This window comes from Staurois parvus, unplaced genomic scaffold, assembly GCF_062004578.1.
Source record: "Staurois parvus isolate SC_StPar_1 unplaced genomic scaffold, SC_StPar_1.0 ptg000428l, whole genome shotgun sequence".
NCBI lineage: Eukaryota > Metazoa > Chordata > Amphibia > Anura > Ranidae > Staurois > Staurois parvus.
Window position 1 is genome coordinate 24,230 of NW_028318224.1, and position 23,755 is coordinate 47,984.

A 23,755-nucleotide genomic window follows, 5' to 3' on the forward strand; every position below is an offset into this window, starting at 1 on the left:
ATGTATTATACATAGTGATCATATCCCCCCTTAATCTCCTCTTCTCAAGAGAGAATAAATTCAGTTCCTCTAATCTTTCCTCATAGCTGAGCTCCTCCATGCCTCTGATCAGTTTAGTTGCCCTTCTCTGTACTTTCTCCAGTTCCCCAATGTTCTTTTTGTGAATTGGTGCCCAAAACTGATACAGAGGATAGAAGTGCAAATCAAGACTTTTTCTGTAGAAGACCAATTTGGCCTTGCACCTTTTTGGTTTTTCTTCCTGAGCCTCCAGATTGGTCCTTTAGGAGCTCATTCAGACCTGTACATTGTGTGATGCAGTAATGTGTTGTAGACCCCCTGTTATCATGATGCATAATCTGCAGTATAGTGTGTAGCATTGCCATTCGTTTAGCATGGCACCCCATGTACAACCACAGTATTGGACAATGCACCTGTAGTGCTCCATGGTGGCGCACGAAGTAAAAACAATTTGTAAGTTCTGATCATTCAAGATATCTGAAGAGCCTGTGCTGTTAAGGAGGGGGTTGGATACAAATGGAGAAACAGAAAAAGGGCGCACCGACCTAGTGCATTATCGTTTAAAATAATTTATTGAAGAAACAAAATAGGTATCATACTCACAATGGACATATTAACACAGGCATGTCAAACTGAACAAGATGTATGATCCAAACAACATCTGAGTCCATACGATGGAACCCTGGATGACCAGCTGGCTAACGCGTTTCGAGGACACCACCTCTTCCTCAGAGCTTTTACGGGGTTAACTGATCTTGCAACCCATAGTGATCTGCGGGATCAGCTTCAGCAGTTTGCAGCCTGGAAGGGGTTAACTGTGGCAGCTCTGCGCTAAAGTCGGAGATCGGCTTCTTCGGCCTGAAACCGGCACATGCGCAGTTGCTTCAGGGGATACACATCTTCACGGGTCGGGATACTCATTTTACCGCTATGCCGGGGGCAGCTGTCACTGTGCCGGGAATCCAGGATCACCCCAATAACTGGCCGGGACCTTCACAGAGCCCAGAAGCTCTGCTGGCATCCTGCTCTTGCACCCCCTGTGATGGTGCGGCCTGCACCCCCCTAGGGACACCACTGAATGTGTGCAAACAAAACCCAGTTTGTAAACTCTTAGGACCATTCAGTTGTTTTGTAGGTTGGCTGGTAAGTATGCTGGGAAATCTTTTGTTTGTGATTTGCATTGCCTTTTCATGTGCACCTTGCTCTAAAGGCCAGTTATAGGTTGGGGTGGATGCCATTTTTATTGATCGGAAGGACCTGGAAGACGATGGGGGTAACAAGCGAGTGGTGCAGAGGTGACACCACCGACGTAGGGCACTTTGCTGGGTAATTGGTCCATATTGATGAACAATGTGCATGTACAACTACAGTATTGGACAATGCACCTGTAGTGCTCCATTGTGGTTCACGAAGTAAAAAAGAGTTGGAAGTCCTGATCATTCAAGACATCTGAAGAGCCTGTGCTGTTAGGGAAGGGTGGGCTCCCTCCAGGCACTCCGGCCCTTACCCTATCCATTGTTATATGTTCTCCTACTATGGAGGATCTGAAAATCATAGAGTTAGGACCGCAGTATATACAGAGGTCCCTTGTCATGGACACTGCGTCTTACACATATATTTGTAATTGTGTGCAGAAGCATCCCTAGGGGTGGTGTCACCCCTCCAGCGAGGAAGGAGTGGTGCCGGTGTAGTGGTAAAATGAGTATCACAACCCGTGAAGATATGTATCCCCTGAAGCAACTGTGCATGTGCCGGTTTCAGGCCCCCACCCCCCTAGGGACGCCACTGAATGTGTGCAAACAAAAGCCAGTTTAAGTGTTAGGACCATTCAGTTGTTTTGTAGGTTGGCTGGTAAGTGTGCTGGGAAATCTTTTGTTTGTGATTTGCATTGCCTTTCCATGTGCACCTTGCTGTAAAGGCCAGTTCTAGGTTGGGGTGGGTGCCATTTTTTTTTTCTTCATCTGAAGACCATTGACCTGGAAGAAGATGGGAGTAACAAGCGAGTGGTGCAGAGGTGACACCACTAACGTAGGGCACCTTGACGGATAATTGTGCCATAATGTGCACAACACCTTTGCATACTTGACATCATGGTAGGAGCTCCCGGGGAGACTGAAATCATTTTAGTTCCGCTTTGATTCATTGCCAACCCATTCAAAATTAATGGGGGGGGGGCCCTGACTGAGTGCCATCATGTATGTGCCTTCGGTGCATAGGAGGAATGGTCCCTTAATGTGATGGGTAGCTTTACTATAAAGACTTGGTAGGTGTAATGGGGAGGAGTTATGGGACGGGGGTGACTTGCTTTTCACTTCAGCTGCCTATGTCCGGGTATATGGTTGGTTTTGGCGTGGGGATATACACACTGATGACCACAGTCTCTGCAGAGGTTGTTCTGAAGTTTACAAAGTCTCTCCGGTTTTTATCTCGCTTCTCTGCGTATAGATGTAAACGTCTTTCAAGCGCAAAATAATCCTTGTTAGGGGTGCAGGGTGATCTGTCCTAATATTGGGGTGGGGGTTTTGGACTGTTTGATGTCATGTGGTTGCATCCAATTGTTCTATTGTGTGTCTTGCTTGGGAGCAAACTATTTTGAGATGTACGTGTTTATGTGTATTGGCTTGGTGGGGGTGTCTCCAGCAGCCCTCCCTCCTGATGGGACTGTCTGTTGGTGTGTCTCTTGTTACTAAATGTAGATTGCCCCGCCCTGTGTCATTATACAGGGAGGGGGGTTGTTCCCTTGAGCGTATATATCTTGTATCTGTGTTAAAATAAACTGGTCTACTTTCTGGATTACTTCAAGACTGGTGTCGTCTAGTCTTGTTTGGTCGGCTGTGGTGTCTGTGGTCAGTGTTCAGACAGGGAAGCGGTTTTCTAACAGAAATACCCAAGCGCACTCTGGGGTCGGTTCCGTTACACGGAGGTCCCATGTTGTGTATTTAGTTCTGCTTTGATTCATTGCCAACCCATTCAAAATTAATGGGGGGGGGGGGGGCCTGACTCAGGGTGCTATCATGTATGTGCCTTCAGTGCATAGGAGGAATGGTCCCTTAATGTTAACTTTACTGTAAAGACTGGGGAGGAGTTATAGGACGGGGATGACTTGCTTTTCTCTTCAGCTGCCTTTGTCCGGGTATTCGGTTGGTTTTGGCGTGGGGATATACACACTGATGACCACAGTCTCTGCAGAGGTTGTTCTGAAGTTTACGAAGTCTCTCCGGTTTTTATCTCGCTTCTCTGCGTATAGATGTAAATGTCTTTCAAGCGCAAAATAATCCTTGTTAGGGGTACAGGGTGATCTGTCCTAATGGGGTTGGGGGTTGTGGATTGTTTGATGTCATGTGGTTGCATCCAATTGTTCTATTGTGTGTCTTGCTTGGGAGCAAACTATTATGACATGCATGTGTTTATGCGTATTGGCTTGGTAGGGGTGTCTCCAGCAGCTCTCCCTCCTGATGGGACTGTCTGTTGGTGTGTCTCTTGTTACTAAATGTAGATTGCCCCGCCCTATATCATACAGGGAGGGGTGTTGTTCCCTTGAGCGTATACATCTTGTATCTGTGTTAAAATAAACTGGTCTACTTTCTGGATTACTTCAAGACTGGTGTCGTCTAGTCTTGTTTGGTCGGCTGTGGTGTGTGGTCGGTGTTCGGACAGGGAAGCGGTATTCTATCAGAAATACCCAAGCACAGACTGGGGTCGGTTCCGTTACACAGAGGTCCCATGTTGTGCATTTAGATTCATTGCCAACCCATTCAAAATTAATGGGGGGGGGGCCTGACTCAGGGTGCTATCATGTATGTGCATTCAGTGCATAGGAGGAATGGTCCCTTAATGTTAAGGGATTGCTTTCCTGTAAAGACTTGGTAGGTGTAATGGGGAGGAGTTATAGGACGGCGACGCCTTGCGTTTCACTTCAGCTGCCTATGTCCGGGTATACGGTTGGTTTTGGCGTGGGGATATACACACGGATGACCACAGTCTCTGCAGAGGTTGTTCTGAAGTTTACAAAGTCTCTCCGGTTTTTATCACACTTCTCTGCGTTTAGATGTAAACGTCTTTCAAGCACAAAATAATTCTGGCAACGTTTGCCCGCCGCTTCATCTTGTAGGACATTAAAGTAAACTGCATGACAAAAGAGACGGGCGCATGACAGATTTCAGGTAATTCAGCTAAATTCAGCACTGAAGGATGGATTGTGCTGTCATCAACGTACACACGTCTACTCAGGCTTGGCTTTTCTCTCTTGGTCCCATTTGTTATTGTGATGTATTCTCCAGGAGGCCTCGTAAAACATGTCAGCCCGGGTAAAAATTGTTTGACGCACAGCCGTGTCAGCCTGCCACTGTCCGGTGCCGCTGCTGCATGTGGCTCTTTGTTCAGCAGATACAGAGCGATCTTTTCAGTTTCCGGTTAAAGGGTAACCCGTGAGGGTGAACATAGACGGGGGATAGATAGACTGTCCGTAGTCCACCTGCCGATAGTACAGAGTTCTAGAAGTCACTCTGCACATGCTCAGTTTAGTGTTTATGACGAGAGTGTTTTTTTTTTTTTTTCCTTTTTGAGGGTGCATTTGATCAGCACAGGGCCAAACAGCGCTGTCCAGACAGAGGGTCGGGGGTTATATAGCCTCATAGGACAGTCAGAAGAGAATGAAAACTCTGCCTACAAGATTAACCAGTGCTAGGCTGAACACTGATAGAAGTCACAAGACTGCTATATACTGCTTATGAGAAAAGGTATTTAGCAGTTTATATTTACTATAATATTTGCATTTCCATGTACTGTGGGAGACCAGATATAATGAATGCAGGGTCCGGGGAGACCGGATGTAGTGAATGCGGGGTCCGGGGAGACCGGATACAGTGAATGCGGGGTCCGGGGAGAGCGGATACAGTGAATGCGGGGTCCGGGGAGAGCGGATACAGTGAATGCGGGGTCCGGGGAGAGCGGATACAGTGAATGCGGGGTCCGGGGAGAGCGGATACAGTGAATGCGGGGTCCGGGGAGAGCGGATACAGTGAATGCGGGGTCCGGGGAGAGCGGATACAGTGAATGCGGGGTCCGGGGAGAGCGGGTACAGTGAATGCGGGGTCCGGGGAGAGCGGGTACAGTGAATGCGGGGTCCGGGGAGAGCGGGTACAGTGAATGCGGGGTCCGGGGAGAGCGGGTACAGTGAATGCGGGGTCCGGGGAGAGCGGGTACAGTGAATGCGGGGTCCGGGGAGAGCGGGTACAGTGAAAGCGGGGTCCGGTGTTTAGTAACACTTTAAAGTCCAAGTGAAACCTCAGTATTTGCTACTGTATTGCAGTCAGGCTGAAAATACATTAATATGCTGCACTTCATTTTTCTTCTTGATGTAAAAAGTTCTTCATCGAGGGTTTAAATACCCACATTTGAGGATTGGACTGCTGCTCTAGCACATGGCCCAGGTCTCCAATGATCCCACGTGGACCACCCTGCACATTGCTGTAATCATCTGGGCTGCTCATGGAGCATGAGAAATGTTGATTGCAGCAATCCAACCCTCACCCTGAATTCTGCCCCAGACACAGGCTAATGGTCCAACACTCCCTCTACACACTGCTCCAATCAACATTACTCGTGCTCCATGAGCAGCAGCATTGATGGCAGACACGTGCAGTAGAGAAAGGTGTCGGACCATTGGGGACCAAGGCTTCTGCTTTGTGAAGAGCAGCGGTCTGACCTCCAGCATGCTGCTAATTCTTGCTGCAATATGAAGAAGAAAAAAAACCTAGAATAACCTATTAATTGCCATACAGGCAGCCTAACTGTATTACAGTAATAAATTCCGATTCTTCAGCCTTAAAGACAAAAGCCCCAGAGCTGTTATTCTGCCTCCAGCTTCATTCCAAAGTGAGTCATGAATGGGGCACAATGCAGAATGGGGGATCAAACTCTGCAGACCTCGCTGGCTTCATTCCTTTACTAGATGCCAGGATCACAGTGACCGCTCCATGCTTGCACTTTTGAAAGTGAGTACACTAGCAATGGACGCTCACTGACCTGGAATAAGCACGCAGCTAGTAAAGTAAAAAAAAAAAAAAGTCCACTCTTGTCATCACAAGTGACCCCAGTGGAAGATTTCCTGTCTCGGCAAAAACTCAAAATTTCCAATATATTTAGTTAGTTTTTTTTTTTTTAATTTAAATCTTTTATTTTTTCAAACTTTTTTTCTTTCTCATTAAAAAAACACAGCAAAGTATCATTTAAATCCAAAATATAAACATTCCCATAAGTTTTGCAATCCAGCCTCCCGACTACCCCCATCTCGCCCAAACCCCCTTACAATTTATGTCATATCCCTGAAGCCTGGAGTTGTATGCTGAGGTTTGACAGATGACCCCCAGAAGTCCTGCTGTCCAGATCCAGATGACCAGGAGTTGGTCTTAATTACTCAAATGTGCATTTTTTTTCCGTTCTTTGGTTAGTGCAATATACATCTATTTATTATCACAGGAATCACGGATTTGCACCTATAAGGCGGTTGCTGTGTGGACTCATTTATTCAGTTTATTTATCACCTTGAGCACTTTATACGTCATAAAAGGACGTTATTATCACTTTACTGTATCATTTGGCGCTTTATAGCGTCTCACAGTGCCGGATACTTGATATTATATACACTTTTGGTGTTCATTTACCCTTATTGTACTTAGCGCTGCATATTGTACTATTTTATTGACTAGAAGGATTGTGAGGTTTGCCTTTTATGCTTGCTTACATTACTTTTTACCTTGCGCTCATTTTATTACGTTTATTATCCCCTTACAATTTACGCCGGTCCATATAGCTTTTAACTTCTCTTTCCAGCTTTCCATACTATACCAGTGATCTTTCTCCTCAATTCTTCGTTTTCCCTTTTTTTTTCACTATTCTTTCTTTCCTTCCGACCTTTCTTTTCCCTTCTCCTAATCCTGCTACTGCCTTACCACTGGTTCACATATATGCGGCCGTACGCACTGCATTTTGAGCGGGCAGGAGAGCCCATGTCAGGGCTCCGGGTGTGACCAGAGGTGTGTGGACTGACACAGGGAAACGCAGGCTTCAGATATGGTATAAACAATATGATTTATTAAGACTAACAATACAAAACACAGTGCAAAACTAAACATAAACACAGTGCAAACAAACCAAACCACCTACAGATAACAATACATACAATGCAAGAGTCGTCAGGCAGGCCAGGTCAGTAGCAAACGGAGTACCAGGAACAGGCGGGAGAGTGGTCGGGGTCACAAGCTGGGTTCAGTAACTCACGGGCAGCGCGGTGCAGAGGGTCAGGCAGAGAATGGTCAGGGTCACAAGCCAGGGATCAAACAGGAGAAGTCCTCAGAGGTCAGGATCAGGCAGGGTCGACAACAAGTCAGGCAGAAACAGGAACAGGAATGCAGGTTACAAGATACAGGGGCCCATGGAAAAACACACACCAAGGCCCTGACTGTGAGTCTGGCCATTCCTTAAATACAACCCCTGCAATCAGCTTCAGGTGTTTGGCTGACTGCAGGGGTGAGTCTCTGATTGCTGAGAGCACCCGCTGGCCAGCCCTGGTACTGCAGCCCACAAGGCAGGTGAGTTCCACCATTATTGGCAAGTCCATTCCTGACAGCCCATTTATTTGAATGGACGCCAGTGCCCCGGGACACGCAGGGATGAAGTCCATGCGCTTCTTCTGAAAACGCAGCCCATGTGGGAACCTCGGTAATATATTGGCGCTGGAGAGGTGGGGTTAAATATTACAGTCCCATAGGTAGTAGGGAGGTATTCAGCTATTAAAATAGATAAAGTCTCTCCGCAGCACACCTCAAAACTAGTCAACTTGTATATAGCAGCTGGTGGAGCAGAATATCCCTGTTTTCAGTATATTACTTTGATGGGATGTTTATGTAGTTGTTGTTTAATATCAAATATTCATTAAAAGTGAGCCGCTTAATATAAATCAGATCAGTGTGGTGATGCTTGGGGCAGCCATATTTGCTCAGTACAGCCTTTGCTCCCTGGTTTTGCCTTGCTGACCCTCTTATGTCAGCTTCAAGTATACCCTTCAGCACGGGTGTCAAACTGGTGGCCCTCCAGCTGTTGCCAAACTACAAGTCCCATGAGGCATTGCAGGATTGACAGATACAAGCATGACTCCCTAAGGCAGGGGCATGATGGGACTTGTAGTTTCCCAACAGCTGGAGGTCCGCCATTTTGGCACCCCTGCCCTACAGGGTCTGTCCAATTGAAAGCCATAAATTGTTTAGTCTGCAATGGTATGCAACTCCTAGGCTGCCCAGGTTTTAGGTCACATGAGGGAGCTGCGATGTATTTATTTTTTGTTAAAATAATGTGAATTGATAATGTTGAGATGCCCTATAGATTCATGTGAAGTGAGAACTTTATTAACAACAGCAGCCTAGTGAGAGAAATAATCCAGATTGGATCATTATTTCTGATTCTTCTAGAGTACCCTGCCGTGGGGAAAGAGGCAAGATTTTACTCAAGCATGTTCACAAAGATGGGCCATATTGCAGATAGCCATGTATTAACGTATGCAGGATGTCTTTTTAAGGGGTAGTGGGACATGTTCAAACACAACATCACCCAAGGGCCGAACATAAGATTCAGTAAATGGTCCTTATCAGAGCCAGCAGACAAACAGGATATATAGTCAAAGACTATATGGGCATGATACAAGAGATGGTCAGAGACTGTGGACATGAGGCAAAAGAGGTTATGGAACGTGGACATATAGATTTACATAGGTGGTAATGACACCAGTGCATCCAGTGATCCAAGAGATGGTCAGGGACTGTGGACATGATGCAAGGGATGGTCGGAGAGTGCGGACATGATGCAAGATATGGTCAGAGGCTGCGGACATGATGCCGCTGATATGATGCCAGGGATGGCCATAGACCTCGGACATGATGCAAGGGATGGTCAGTGACCTCAGACATGATGCAAGGGATGGTCAGTGACCTCAGACATGATGCAAGGGATGGTTAGTGACCTCGGACGTGAATCAAGGGATGGTCAGTGACCTCGGACATGATGCAAGGGATGATCAGAGACCTCGGACATGATGCAAGGGATGATCAGAGACCTCGGACATGATGCAAGGGATGATCAGAGACCTCGGACATGATGCAAGGGATGATCAGAGACCTCGGACATGATGCAAGGGATGATCAGAGACCTCGGACATGATGCAAGGGATGATCAGAGACCTCGGACATGATGAAAGGGATGATCAGAGACCTCGGACATGATGAAAGGGATGATCAGAGACCTCGGACATGATGCAAGGGATGGTCGGTGACCTCGGACATGATGCAAAGGATGGTCGGTGACCTCGGACATGATGCAAGGGATGGTCGGTGACCTCGGACATGATGCAAGGGATGGTCGGTGACCTCGGACATGATGCAAGGGATGGTCGTGACCTCGGACATGATGCAAGGGATGATCGGAGACCTCGGACATGATGCAAGATATGGTCAGAGGCTGCGGACATGATGCAAGGGATGATCGGAGACCTCGGACATGATGCAAGATATGGTCAGAGGCTGCGGACATGATGCCGCTGATATGATGCCAGGGATGGCCATAGACCTCGGACATGATGCAAGGGATGATTATAGACCTCAGACATGATGCAAGGGATGGTCAGTGACCTCGGACGTGATGCAAGGGATGGTCAGTGACCTCGGACGTGATGCAAGGGATGGTCAGTGACCTCGGACGTGATGCAAGGGATGGTCAGTGACCTCGGACATGATGCAAGGGATGATCAGAGACCTCGGACATGATGCAAGGGATGGTCGGTGACCTCGGACATGATGCAAGGGATGGTCGGTGACCTCGGACATGATGCAAGGGATGATCAGAGACCTCGGACATGATGCAAGGGATGATCAGAGACCTCGGACAGGATGAAAGGGATGATCAGAGACCTCGGACATGATGAAAGGGATGATCAGAGACCTCGGACATGATGAAAGGGATGATCAGAGACCTCGGACATGATGCAATGGATGGTCGGTGACCTCGGACATGATGCAAGGGATGGTCGGTGACCTCGGACATGATGCAAGGGATGGTCGGTGACCTCGGACATGATGCAAGGGATGGTCGGTGACCTCGGACATGATGCAAGGGATGGTCGGTGACCTCGGACATGATGCAAGGGATGCTCAGAGACGGTGGACATGATGCAAGGGATGGTCGGTGACCTCAGACATGATGCAAGGGATGGTCGGTGACCTCGGACATGATGCAAGGGATGGTCGGTGACCTCGGACATGATGCAAGGGATGCTCAGAGACGGTGGACATGATGCAAGGGATGCTCAGAGACGGTGGACATGATGCAAGGGATTCTCAGAGACGGTGGACATGATGCAAGGGATTCTCAGAGACGGTGGACATGATGCAAGGGATGCTTAGAGACCTCAGACTTGCTGCAAGGGATGGTCAGATACGGTAGACATGATACAAGGGATGGTCTGAGTGTGAATAGAGACTGGGGACATTTTGCACAAGGCTGCTAGAAATCACTACTGTAACAGGGCAATAGGAAAACAGATTAGTGTCTTCAGGAGCCCAGAGGGCTGCACAGCAAGTGCCAAAGAAGCACATGTTGGGCACCAGGATCTCAGAGGTTGACCTAATGGATCTGCCATTTGTCCCTTCCTAGGCATTAAAGCCCAACTCCAGCTTCCAAAATGTCCCCCACCCCCACACCCAAATTTTAGTAAATTAAATTCTTACCTTTATTTCTTATTGAGTCCATTCCATGCAGTCACGTGATGGTCCCTGTCGGTTTAGTGTGCAGCAGCTGTCAGGTTAGTGTGAGTGGGCCCTTGAAGTGATTGTAAACCCCTGCATATACCCAGTGAAGTGACTGGCATCAAGTAATGTGCAGAGATTAAACCTGTCCTACGTAAGTTGTACCTGTTTATCTGCTGTTCTACCGCATCTACAGCCTTTTAAAACAGATAAAAGGCTATTTCTCAGCTCCAGCAGGTGGGTATCTGACATCACACACTGCACAGAACAAAGAAGAGGGCTGAGTGTAATCTGAGACCTAAGTGGAGAGAGAGAACACACCCTCTTCTACACAGTCGCATAGGGAAACATGCACAACTGAAGATGTCAGTCGCCTCCTGTGTGTTTGGAGGAGGGGGGGAGAGACCATCCCCTGGGATTCTGTGGAGTTGGGATAACCTGTCAGAAGTGACTAATGCAGAGAGAAGAGACCGAAATCTCACGGGGTACTTTGGATTGAGGCTATACAGACTATATAGAGGGCTATGCTTTGTTCATTTTTTTATCACAATAGGTTTACGACCACTTTTCCCCACGCAGCCTTTTCCTGCTGTGTTGTTCCGTGACCGCTCTTTTCCATCATTGGCCACAGATGCCACACTTTGCCCAACCATTCTGCAAGCTCCTGTTACAAAAAAAGATGATTCATGACATCCAAGTTTGAAGCCAGCAAGCTACAGTTGCAAGAAAAAGTATGTGAACCCCTTTGGGATTACGTGGAGTTTCGCATGAATTGGGCATAAAATGTGCTCTGAACGTCATCTAAGTCACAACAATAGAAGAACACAGTCTGCTGAACATAATACTACACAAACATTAGATGTTGCTATGGTTTAATTGCACAAAACATGTAAACATTCACAGTGCAGGGAGGAAAAAGTATGTGAGGCCCTAGCTTAATGACTTCTCCCAGAGCTAATTGGAGCCAGGAGTGAGCCAACCTTGACTCCAATCAGTGTGATGATATTGGATGTGTTGCTGACAGCTGTCCTGCCCTTAAAAAACACACACCTGTTTTGGGTTTACTGGTTTCAAGAAGCACTGTCTGATGTGAACCATGCCTCGCAGAAAAGAGCTCTCAGAAGACCTACGATCAAGAATTGATGACTTGCATGAAGCTGGAAAGGGTTACAAAAGTATCTCCAAAAGCCTTGATGTTCATGTGTCCACGGTAAGACAGACTGTCTACAAATGGAGAAAGTTTAGCACTGTTGCTACTCTCCCTAGGCGTGGTCGTCCTGTAGAAATGACTGCAAGAGCACAGCGCAGAATGCTGCATGAGGTAAAGAAGAATCCCAGAGTGTCAGCTAAAGACCTACAGAAATCTCTGGCACATGCTAACATTTTTGTTGACACATCTACAATAAGGAAAACATTAAACAAGAATGGAGTACATGGGAGGACACCACGGAGGAAGCCATTGCTGTCCAAAAAGAATATTGCAGCACGTTGAAGTTTGCAAAAGAGCACCTGGATGTTCCACAGCACTACTGGCAAAATATACTGTGGACAGATGAAACCAAGATTGAGTTGTTTGGGAAGAACACACAACACTATGTGTGGAGAAACAAAGGCACAGCACACCAACATCAAAACCTCATCCCCACTGTGAAACATGGCGGAGGGAGCATCATGGTTTGGGGCTGCTTTGCTGCCTCGGCCTGGACGGATTGTTGTCATTGATGGGAAAATGAATTCCAGAGTTTATCAAGACATTTTGCAGGAAAACGTACGACCATCTGTCTGCCAACTGAAGCTCCGCAGAGGATGGGTGATGCAACAGGACAATGACCCAAAGCATACAAGTAATTCAACAAAACAATGGCTGCAACAGCACAGAATACGCCTTCTGGAGTGGCCCAGTCAGAGTCCTGACCTCAGCCCGATTGAAATGCTGTGGCATGACCTTAAGAGAGCGATTCACACCAGACATCCCAAGAATATTGCTACACTGAAACAGTTTTGTGAAGAGGAGTGGTCCAAAATGACTCCAGATCATTGTGCAGGTCTGATCTCCAACTACAGGAAACGTTTGGTTGAGGTTATGGCTGCCAAAGGAGGGTCAACCAGTCAATGGTTTACATACTTTTTCCTCCCTGCACTGTGAATGTTTACATGTTATGTGCAATTAAACCATGGCAACATCTAATGTTTGTGTAGTATTATGTTCAGCAGACTGTGTTCTTCTATTGTTGTGACTTAGATGACGTTCAGAGCACATTTTATGCCCAATTCATGCAAAACTCCACGTAATCCCAAGGGGTTCACATACTTTTTCTTGCAGCTGTATATGTTAGTGATCATCAGCAGTAAGATGATGTAGACGCGAAAAAGCCTAGTCTGCCAGTTTGTAGCACAGATCATGCAACCTTGAATACGTAAGCGTTCTTATCCAGTTTTGATGTGGTAAGAGATGGAAATTGCTTCTGTAGTGAAACAAGACAACCAATATGGCGAGTTGGGCTCAGAAGAGCTTAAAAATCCTCTCCTGGCTCTCGAAGCGAATAAATGCATTTTATAATTTACAAGAAGTTGTCATCGAATGTTTTTTTATTGCGATCGTGTTGAGTCCCTGGATGACCTGTCAGCCACCTGGACTTGCGGCTTCAGAGATTTAGACAAGCTACACATTTCCTGAGCTTGCCGTAGGTCCCCCCCCCCCCACCCTCCATCACCCGCTATACCCAGCGTAGCATCATTTACTGATGAACAATCGCCGCTCAAGTTTTTATTTCAGGCAACTTTCACTTTCAAGTGGATTGAACTGTCTCCGAATGGACGTTTGCTTTTATTGTCTGCGAGAAGTGGCTGCTCCTTCATAAAGAAGCATTTTAATGCAGTTGCACCGTGCCCCAGCCTAAAGATTTGTAAATAAGACCCCATTAGAAGCCCCGTGACTGCGCCTACCATTGCTCCCAGCGGCCTTTTGTAATGTCCATTAAAGCCTTTCCCCGAACGTCGGCTCTCATTTTCCAGGACCATTTAGCCAAAGCGCGCGATTATTTAGAAAGTTAATTCATGCATACGAAAATGTAGCTTAAGTAATGCGAGGGGTGGAAGGTAAAGCTCCGAGGAGAACGCAGTCCTTTCTGTTGTTTAATGATCAGCCATAATTAACTTGCAAATTTGAAATAATTAGAACAAATTAAAGGTATTTAACTTCCCATCCCTGAAGAAAAATTCAAATTGCACCAAACTCTGCTCTAAATTATTCACAACGTGGAGGTGTTTGCTGCGGTGCTGTGTGTGTTTTTTATGGCTGTTTTGAATAATAGGAGCAATCTGTGTTCTGTTTTGTTTTTTCTTTTTTTCTTTTCTTTACCTTTTCAGCGGTGTGCCTGTTCTCTTTAGATAGCGGATTAATGCCGTGTGTAGGGATGTGCAGCCCTATGAAGAACAGGGGACATTTCCAAAAAAATTGTTAAAGAAGAAATTAAAGAGATTATATATATATTATTATTATTATTATACAGGATTTATATATTATTATTATTATACAGGATTTATATATTATTATTATTATACAGGATTTATATATTATTATTATACAGGATTTATATATTATTATTATTATTATTATACAGGATTTATATATTATTATTATTATTATACAAGATTTATGGCGCCAACAGTTTGCTCAGCGCATTACAATATAACGGGAGACAATACAGCAACAATACAGTTCAATACAAGAGGGAAAGGAGGGCCCTGCTCCTTGGAGCATATATATATATATATATATATATATATACACACACACACAATGAAGGAAATGCGTATTTGATCCCCGGCTGATGTTGAATGTTCGCCCCTCACAAAGAAATGATCGGTCTAACAATCGAATGTTCGGTGTATTGTAACACTGAGAGACAGAATAGCAACAAAAAATTCAGCAGAAATGCGTCTAACAAATGATGACTGATCTGCATGTTCATGAGGGAAATAAGGATTTGATCCCCTATCATTCAGCAGGATTTCTGGCTCCCAGGTGTCTCTCATACAGGTAGCAAGCTGAGATTAGAAGCAGTCTCTTAAAGGGAGTGCTGCTAATCTCATGTTGTTACCTGTATAAAAGACACCTGTCCACAGGAGCAATCAAACCATCAGATTCCAAACTCTCCACCATGGCAAAGACCTGTCCAAGGATGTCGGGGACAAGATTGTAGACCTACCAAGGCTGGACTGGGCTACCAAACTATGGCCAAGCAGCTTGGTGAGAAGGTGACAACAGTTGGTGCAATCATTCACAAATGGAAGAAACACAAAACAAGTGTCAGTCTCCCTAGGTCTGGTGCACCATGCAAGATCTCACCTCGTGGAGTGTCAATGATCATGAGAACAGTGAGGAATCATCCCAGAACTACACGTGAGGATCTTGTCAATGATCTCCAGGCAGCTGGGACCACAGTCGCCAAGAAAACAATTGGTAACACACTACGCCGACAAGGACTGAAATCCTGCAGTGCCCGCAAGGTCCCTCTGCTCAAGAAAGCACATGTCCAGGCCCGTCTGAAGTTTGCCACTGAACATCTGAATGATGCAGAGGAGGACTGGTGGGAAGTGTTGTAGTCAGATGAGACCAAAATCCAGCTCTTTGGCATCAACTCAACTCACCGTGTTTGAAGGAGGAGGAATGCTGCCTATGACCCCAAGAACACCATCCCAAATGTGAAACATGGTGGTGGAAACATTCTGCTTTGGGGGTGTTTTTCTGCTAAGGGGACAGGACAACTGCACCGCATCAAAGGGACGATGGACGGGGCAATGTACCCTCAAATCTTGGGTGAGAACCTTCTTCCCTCAGCCAGGGCATTGAAAATGGGTGGTGGATGGGTGTTCCAGCATGACAATGACCCAAAACACACAGGCAAGGCAGGTGGCTCAAGAAGAAGCACATTAAGGTCCTGGAGTGGCCTAGCCAGTCTCCAGACCTTAATCCGATTGAACATCTGTAGAGGGAGCTGAAAGTTCGAGTTGCCAAACGTCAGCCACCAAACCTTAACCGCTTGCCGCCCTGCCACTGTATATATACGTGTGCAGGGCGGCAGTGGAGCGCAGAAGTACGTTTTAAAACGGGCTCCGCACTCCCGACACTTTCGCGGGTAGGGGGCGCGCGCTCCCGCGGGTGACACGATTCGATCCAGGAGGGATCAATCATTAGATTTCAGCCAGTGATTTCTGGCTGAAATCAGATGATCGGTCCCTGTCCTATCCTGTCCTTTGTTGACATTTACACAGGGCAGGATATGATGTCATTCTTCTCTGCCTGGACACATTCCGTTCCAGACAGAGACGAAGAAACAGAAAAGTGAGTACAAAGCACTACACTGACAGAACACACCTAGGACACATTTAACCCCCTGATCGCCCCCCCAGTTAACCCCTTCACTGCCCTGTCACCAGTGTCACTGATCAGTGAACCGATTTTTACTGATCACCGTATCAGTGTCGCTGGCGACTTCCGATAGTGTTTGTGCCCCTCCCAGATAGCGCCAGATTGCCCGCTAATACACCAATAATCCTGTCTAACCCCTTGATCGCCCCCCCCCCCCCGAGTATAAATATAGAAAATACTGTTTTTTTTCAAACTTTTCGTGGTTTTTTCGTTTATAGCGCAAAAAATAAAAAGCGCACAGGTGATAAAATGCCACCAAAAGAAAGCTCTATTTGTGTGAAAAAAAGGACGTAAATTTCGTTTGGGTACAGCATTGCATGACCACGCAATTATCATTTGAATTAGTGCAGCGCCAAACAGCAAAAAAAGGCATAAATTACAGTATCTATACCATAGTTTGTAGACGCTATAACGTTCACACAAAGCAATCAATATACACTTATTGGGATTTTTTTTTACCAAAAACATGGAGCAGAATACATTTTGGCTTAAATTATGACTAACTTTGAGTTTACGATATATTTTTTATAGCTGAAAGTAGAAAATATTGATGTTTTTCAAAATTTTCGCGTTTTTTTTGTTTATAGCGCAAAAAATAAAAAGCGCACAGGTGATAAAATACCACCAAAAGAAAGCTCTATTTGTGTGAAAAAAAAGGACGTAAATTTCATTTGGGTACAGCATTGCATGACCGCGCAATTATCATTTGAATTAGTGCAGCGTCAAACAGCAAAAAAAGGTCTGGTCATTAAGGGGGGTAATTCCTCTGGAGCTCAAGTGGTTAATGACTTGGAGAGGATCTGCCAAGAGGAGTGGGCCAAAATCCCTCCTGAGATGTGTGCGAACCTGGGGGCCAACTCCAGGAAACGTCTGACCTCTGTGATTGCCAACAAGGGATTTGCCACCAAGTACTAAGTCATGTTTTGTGAAGGGGATCAAATCCTTATTTCCCTCATGAACATGCAGATCAGTCATCATTTGTTAGACGCATTTCTGCTGAATTTGTTGTTGTATTCTGTCTCAGTGTTACAATACACCGAACATTCCATTTTTAGACTGATATATATATATATATATATATATATATATATATACAGTCATGGCCGAAATTGTTGGCACCCTTGATATTTCTCCAGGAAATCATGTATTTCTCACGAAACGTATTGCATTAACACATGTTTTGCTATACACATGTTTATTCCCTTTGTGTGTATTGGGACAAAACAAAAAAAGGGAGGAAAGAAAGCAAATTCGACATAATGTCACACAAACCTCCAAAAATGGGCTGGACAAAAGTATTGGCACCCTTTCACAACTGCGGATAAATAAGAATGTTACAAGCATGTGATGCTCCTGTAAACTCACCTGGGGCAAGTAACAGGTGTGGGCAATATAGAAATCACACCTGAAAGCAGATAAAAAGGAGAGACGTTCACTTAACCTTTGCATTGTGTGTCTGTCTGTGCCACACTAAGCATGGACAACAGAAAGAGGAGACGAGAACTGTCTGAGGACCTGAGAACCAAAATTGTGGCAAAATATCAACAATCTCAAGGTTACAAGTCCATCTCCAGAGAACTAGATTTGCCTTTGTCCACAGTGCGCAACATTATCAAGAAGTTTGCAACCCATGGCACTGTAGCTAATCTCCCTGGTCGTGGACGGATGAGGAAAATTGATGAAAGATTGCAACGCAGAATAGTCCGGATGGTGGATAAGCAGCCCCAAACATGTTCCAAAGACATTCAAGCTGTCCTGCAGGCTCAGGGAGCATCAGTGTCAGCGCGAACTATCCGTCGACATTTAAATGAAATGAAACGCTATGGCAGGAGACCCAGGAGGACCCCACTGCTGACACAGAGACATAAAAAAGCAAGACTACAGTTTGCCAAAATGTACTTGAGTAAGCCAAAAGCCTTCTGGGAAAACGTCTTGTGGACAGATGAGACCAAGATAGAGCTTTTCGGTAAAGCACATCATTCTACTGTTTACCGAAAACGGAATGAGGCCTACAAAGAACAAAACACAGTACCTACGGTAAAATATGGTGGAGGTTCAATGATGTTTTGGGGTTGTTTTGCTGCCTCTGGCACTGGGTGCCTTGACTGTGTGCAAGGCATCATGAAATCTGAGGATTACCAAAGGATTTTGGGTTGCACTGTAGGGCCCAGTGTCAGAAAGCTGGGTTTGCGTCCAAGATCCTGGGTCTTCCAGCAGGACAATGACCCCAAACATACGTCAAAAAGCACTCAGAAATGGATGGCAAAGAAGCGCTGGAGAGTTCTGAAGTGGCCAGCAATGAGCCCAGATCTAAATCCCATTGAACACCTGTGGAGAGATCTTAAAATTGCTGTTGGGAAAAGGTGTCCTTCCAATAAGAGAGACCTGGAGCTGTTTGCAAAGGAAGAGTGGTCCAAAATTCCGGGTGAGAGGTGTCAGAAGCTTATTGATGGTTATAGGAAGCGACTGATTTCAGTTATGTTTTCCAAAGGGTGTGCAACCAAATATTAAGTTAAGGGTGCCAATACTTTTGTCCAGCCCATTTTTGGGGTTTTGTGTGACATTATGTCATATTTGCTTTTCTGCCTCTGTTTTATATTTGTTCCAATACATACAAAGGGAATAAACATGTGTATAGCAAAACATGTGTTAATGCAATACCTTTTTTGTGTGAAATACTTGATTTTCAGGAAAAATATCAAGGGTGCCAACAATTTCGGCCATGACTGTATATATATATATATATACACAGTGGGGATCGAAAGTTTGGGCACCCCAGCTAAACATTTGTATTAATGTGCATAAAGAAGCCAAGGAAAGATGGAAAAATCTCCAAAAGGCATCAAATTACAGATTAGACATTCTTATAATATGTCAACAAAAGTTAGATTTTATTTCCATCATTTACACTTTCAAAATAACAGAAAACAAAAAAATGGCGTCTGCAAAAGTTTGGGCACCCTGCAGAATTTATAGCATGCACTGCCCCCTTTGCAAAGCTGAGACCTGCCAGTGTCATGGATTGTTCTCAATCATTGTCTGGGAAGACCAGGTGATGTCAATCTCAAAGGTTTTAATTGCCCAGACTGATCTGACCTTGCCCCAACAATCAGCACCATGGGTTCTTCTAAGCAGTTGTCTAGAAAACTGAAACTGAAAATAGTTGACGCTCACAAAGCTGGAGAAGGCTATAAGAAGATAGCAAAGCGTTTTCAGATTTCAATATCCTCTGTTCGGAATGTAATTAAGAAATGGCAGTCATCAGGAACAGTGGAAGTTATAGCAAGATCTGGAAGAACAAGAAAAATATCAGACAGAACAGCTCACAGGATTGTGAGAAAAACAATTCAAAACCCACGTTTGACTGCATGATCCCTGAAGAAAGATCTGGCAGACACTGGAGTTGTGGTACACTATTCCACTATAAAGAGATACTTGTACAAATATGGTCTTCATGGAAGAGTCATCAGAAGAAAACCTCTTCTACGTCCTCACCACAAAAATCATCGTTTGAACTTTGCAAATGATCATATAGACAAGACTGATGCATTTTGGAAACAAGTTCTGTGGACCGATGAGGTTAAAATTGAACTTTTTGGCCGGAATGAGCAAAGGTACGTTTGGAGAAGAAGGGGCACAGAATTTAATGAAAAGAACCTCTGTCCAACTGTTAAGCATGGGGTTAGATCAATCATGCTTTGGGGTTGTGTTGCAGCCAGTGGCACAGGGAACATCTCACGAGTAGAAGGAAAAATGGATTCAATAAAATTTCAGCAAATTTTGGATGGTAACTTGATGCCATCTGTGAAAAAGCTGAAGTTAAAGAGAGGATGGCTTCTACAAATGGATAATGATCCTAAACACACCTCAAAATCCACGGGGGATTACATCAAGAGGCGTAAACTGAAGGTTTTGCCATGGCCTTCACAATCTCCTGACCTCAACATAATTGAAAATCTATGGATAGACCTTAAAAGAGCCGTGCGTGACAGACAGCCCAGAAATCTCAAAGAAGTGGAAGACTTTTGTAAGGAAGAATGGGCAAAGATACCTCAAACAAGAATTGAAAGACTCTTGGCTGGCTACAAAAAGCGTTTACAAGCTGTGATACTTGCCAAAGGGGGCAGTACAAGATATTAACTCTGCAGGGGGCCCAAACTTTTGCAGACGTCATTCTTTTTGTTTTCTGTTATTTTGAAAGTGTAAATGATGGAAATAAAATCTAACTTTTGTTGACATATTATAAGAATGTCTAATCTGTAATTTGATGCCTTTTGGAGATTTTTCCATCTTTCCTTGGCTTCTTTATGCACATTAATACAAATTTTTAGCTGGGGTGCCCAAACTTTCGATCCCCACTGTATATAGTATGTAGGTATGTGTGAGATTTTATGTTGGAATCTATTAAAGGTACACTCCAGTCATAATTGTCAGCTGGTAGTGAGATTGTGGCATTCTGTACACAGTGGTGGGAGTTTCCAGTTCTTCTCATTGTCAGCTCAGTGGGCAGTAGAGGGAAGACGTGGGCACGTATGGTGGTGAGAGGCTGGGTTCATATGCAACTGCAGCACAATTAGAACGTTCATGCAATATTACTTGTCACCTGGAGCTGAGACTTCGATTCACTCCTATTTGTAGGGTGACTGCACTGTACTAATTGTGTCTTGTTTCTTTCAGCCCTGTGAGGCCGTTGTCAGTAGGGCTTCCGACCCCTCCATCTAGTAAAAACAGCAAGAAAGCCCGCAGCCCCAACGGAACAAACTCGGGGAAGAAAGCAGCGACACTCAACGGCAACAAGTCGCTGGTCCCGCCAGAGAGCGGTGTTTGTAAAGGTGAGAGAGAGCTTGCTTCATGGACAGAAAATCCATCTGCTCTTTCTTGTGTGTTCAGCATTCAGAATATTTATTTTTATTTATTTATTTCAGGTACTTATATAGCGCCGTCTATTTACGCAGCGCCTTACATATATATTGTACATTCACATCAGTCCCTAACCCTCAAGGGGCGTACAATCTAAGGTCCCTAACCCTCAAGGGGCGTACAATCTAAGGCCCCTAACCCTCAAGGAGCGTACAATCTAAGGCTCCTAACCCTCAAGGAGCGTACAATCTAAGGTCCCTAACCCTCAAGGAGTGTACAATCTAAGGCCCCTAACCCTCAAGGAGCGTACAATCTAAGGCCCCTAACCCTCAAGGGGCGTACAATCTAAGGCCCCTAACCCTCAAGGGGTGTACAATCTAAGGCCCCTAACTCACATTCATACATACACATACTAAGGACAATTTAGACAGGAGCCAATTCACCTACCAGCATGTCTTTGGAGTGTGGGAGGAAACCGGAGTACCTGGAGGAAACCCATGCAGGCACAAGGAGAACATGCAAACTCCAGGCAGGTGGAATATCTGTTTAAATGGGGTTTTAAAGCTTTAATAGCTGTAGCTGTCCAACATAAAATGTCCCTTTTTATTGTATTATACCATCTATTCTTTAACACCTTTTGTTAATGCCTTAATTACTTGCCGAACCGCCACTTTTGCTGCCGCTGGATGGCAGCCACAGGCACCATGACTTACTGGTACATCGCTGCCTGTTACCAGGTTTGGAGCACGTGCCTCTGCCCACCTACTCCTGTGTGATTTGACACAGCAGGAGTTCATGAACAGATTCCAGGCACTAATTCATAGCTGGGACCTGCTGGTCTGCTGTGTCAAATCACAGCCTAGAGCTCTCTGTTGTTAAACAGCACAGAGCTCCATACAGAGGGAGCAGTCTTTGTTTCTTTTCTCTGTTAAGCAGGGAAAATACATTTATCTGTAGTACAAACCAGCACACAGTAAACACATTAACATTTGTTAGGCACACAACTAACCTCTTGATTGCCCCTAGAAGTTAATCCCTCCCAGCCAGTGTCATTAGTACAGTGACAGTGTATATTTTTAGCACTGATCACTGTATTGGTGTCACTGGTGATGTCCGTGTCAGTTAGTCAGTGCCTATATATAAACATTTCAGTATATATCCCATTGTTTGTAGATGCTATACCTTTCACACAAACCAATTAATATACACTTTTTGGGATTTTTATATGTAGCAGAATACATTTTGGCCTACATTTATGAAGAAATTAAATTTTTTTTATTTGTTTTATAGCAGAAAGTAAAAAAAATATATATTTTCAGTGGGTATAGTAAAGAATCACCCCCCTTTAAACAATTTCCCACTGCCCTATAGCAGAAGTACTGCGCAAAATCATGTGTATATATACAGGATTTGCATTTCCAGGTAGACAGGCTATTGGCGACTTGCAATGTAAATCACCCGGTCCCGACTGCCACTTGGCGATCGTTGGGTAAAGATGACAGGGGAGAGGCCTGTGTGTAAACAACACAGGTCTCTCTCCTGTCAGCATTGACATTCTATTTTGTATCTCTCTGCACAGCATGTCACGTTACTAAAACACACACAGCGCACAGTTAACCCTTTGATCGCCCCAGATGTTAACTCCTTCCTGCCCAGTGCCATTAGTACAGTGTTGGTGCGTTTTATTAGCACTGATCACTGTATTAGTGTCACTGTGGATGTCAGTGGCAGTTAGTTCCCACCCAGTCTCAGAATGCCCACCACAGTCGCTGATCGCCGCCATTACTAGTATAAAAAAAAAATTCCAGTATATATACCTCCATTTATAGACGCTATAACTTTCATGTAAACCAATTAATTTACACATATTGGAATTTTTTTTTTGTAGCAAAAACTCGGAGCAGAATATATTTTGGCTTAAATTTATGAATAGATGTGATTTTTTATTTTTTTATTTTATTGGATATATTTTATAGCAAATAGTCAAAAATATTGTTTGTTGTTTTCAAAATTGTCAGTCTTTTTTTGTTTATAGCGCAATAAATAAAAATCGCACAGGTGATCAAATGCCATTTGTGTACAGCGGTGCATGACTGCGCAAATATCAGTTAAAGTAACGCAGCACCGTATCGCAAAATATGGTCTGGTCAGGAAGTGGGGTAAATCCTCTGGAGGGCAAGTGGTTAAAAAAAAAAAAAAAATCATGTTTTGTTGCTTTTCGGCCTTCTTCCTCTTCTTCCTCATCCTCTTCTTCCTCATCCTCTTCTTCTTCATCCTCCTCCTCTTCTTCATCCTCCTCCTCTTCTTCATCCTCCTCCTCTTCTTCCTCCTCCTCCTCTTCTTCCTCCTCCTCCTCTTCTTCCTCCTCCTCCTCTTCTTCCTCCTCCTCCTCTTCTTCCTCTTCATCCTCCTCCTCTTCTTCATCCTCCTCCTCTTCTTCATCCTCCTCCTCTTCTTCATCCTCCTCCTCTTCTTCATCCTCCTCCTCTTCTTCATCCTCCTCCTCCCCTTCCTCTTCATCCTCCTCCTCTTCTTCATCCTCCTCCTCTTCTTCATCCTCCTCCTCTTCTTCCTCCTCCTCCTCCTCTTCCTCCTCCTCCTCCTCTTCCTCCTCCTCCTCCTCTTCCTCCTCCTCCTCCTCTTCTTCCTC

At 44.9% G+C, this 23,755-nt stretch overlaps 1 protein-coding gene across 1 annotated transcript in view; it reads left to right on the plus strand.

Moving 5' to 3' along the window:
• LOC149454448 (uncharacterized) overlaps window positions 1-23,755 on the plus strand; it is a gene marked incomplete at its 5' end in the record, with an annotated part of 103,329 nt that overhangs the window by 23,001 nt on the left and 56,573 nt on the right. The window contains one exon of the mRNA XM_089687540.1: window positions 20,923-21,077. Within this exon, the coding sequence (XP_089543666.1) occupies window positions 20,923-21,077 (155 nt within the window). The remainder of the gene's footprint in view (window positions 1-20,922; window positions 21,078-23,755) is intronic.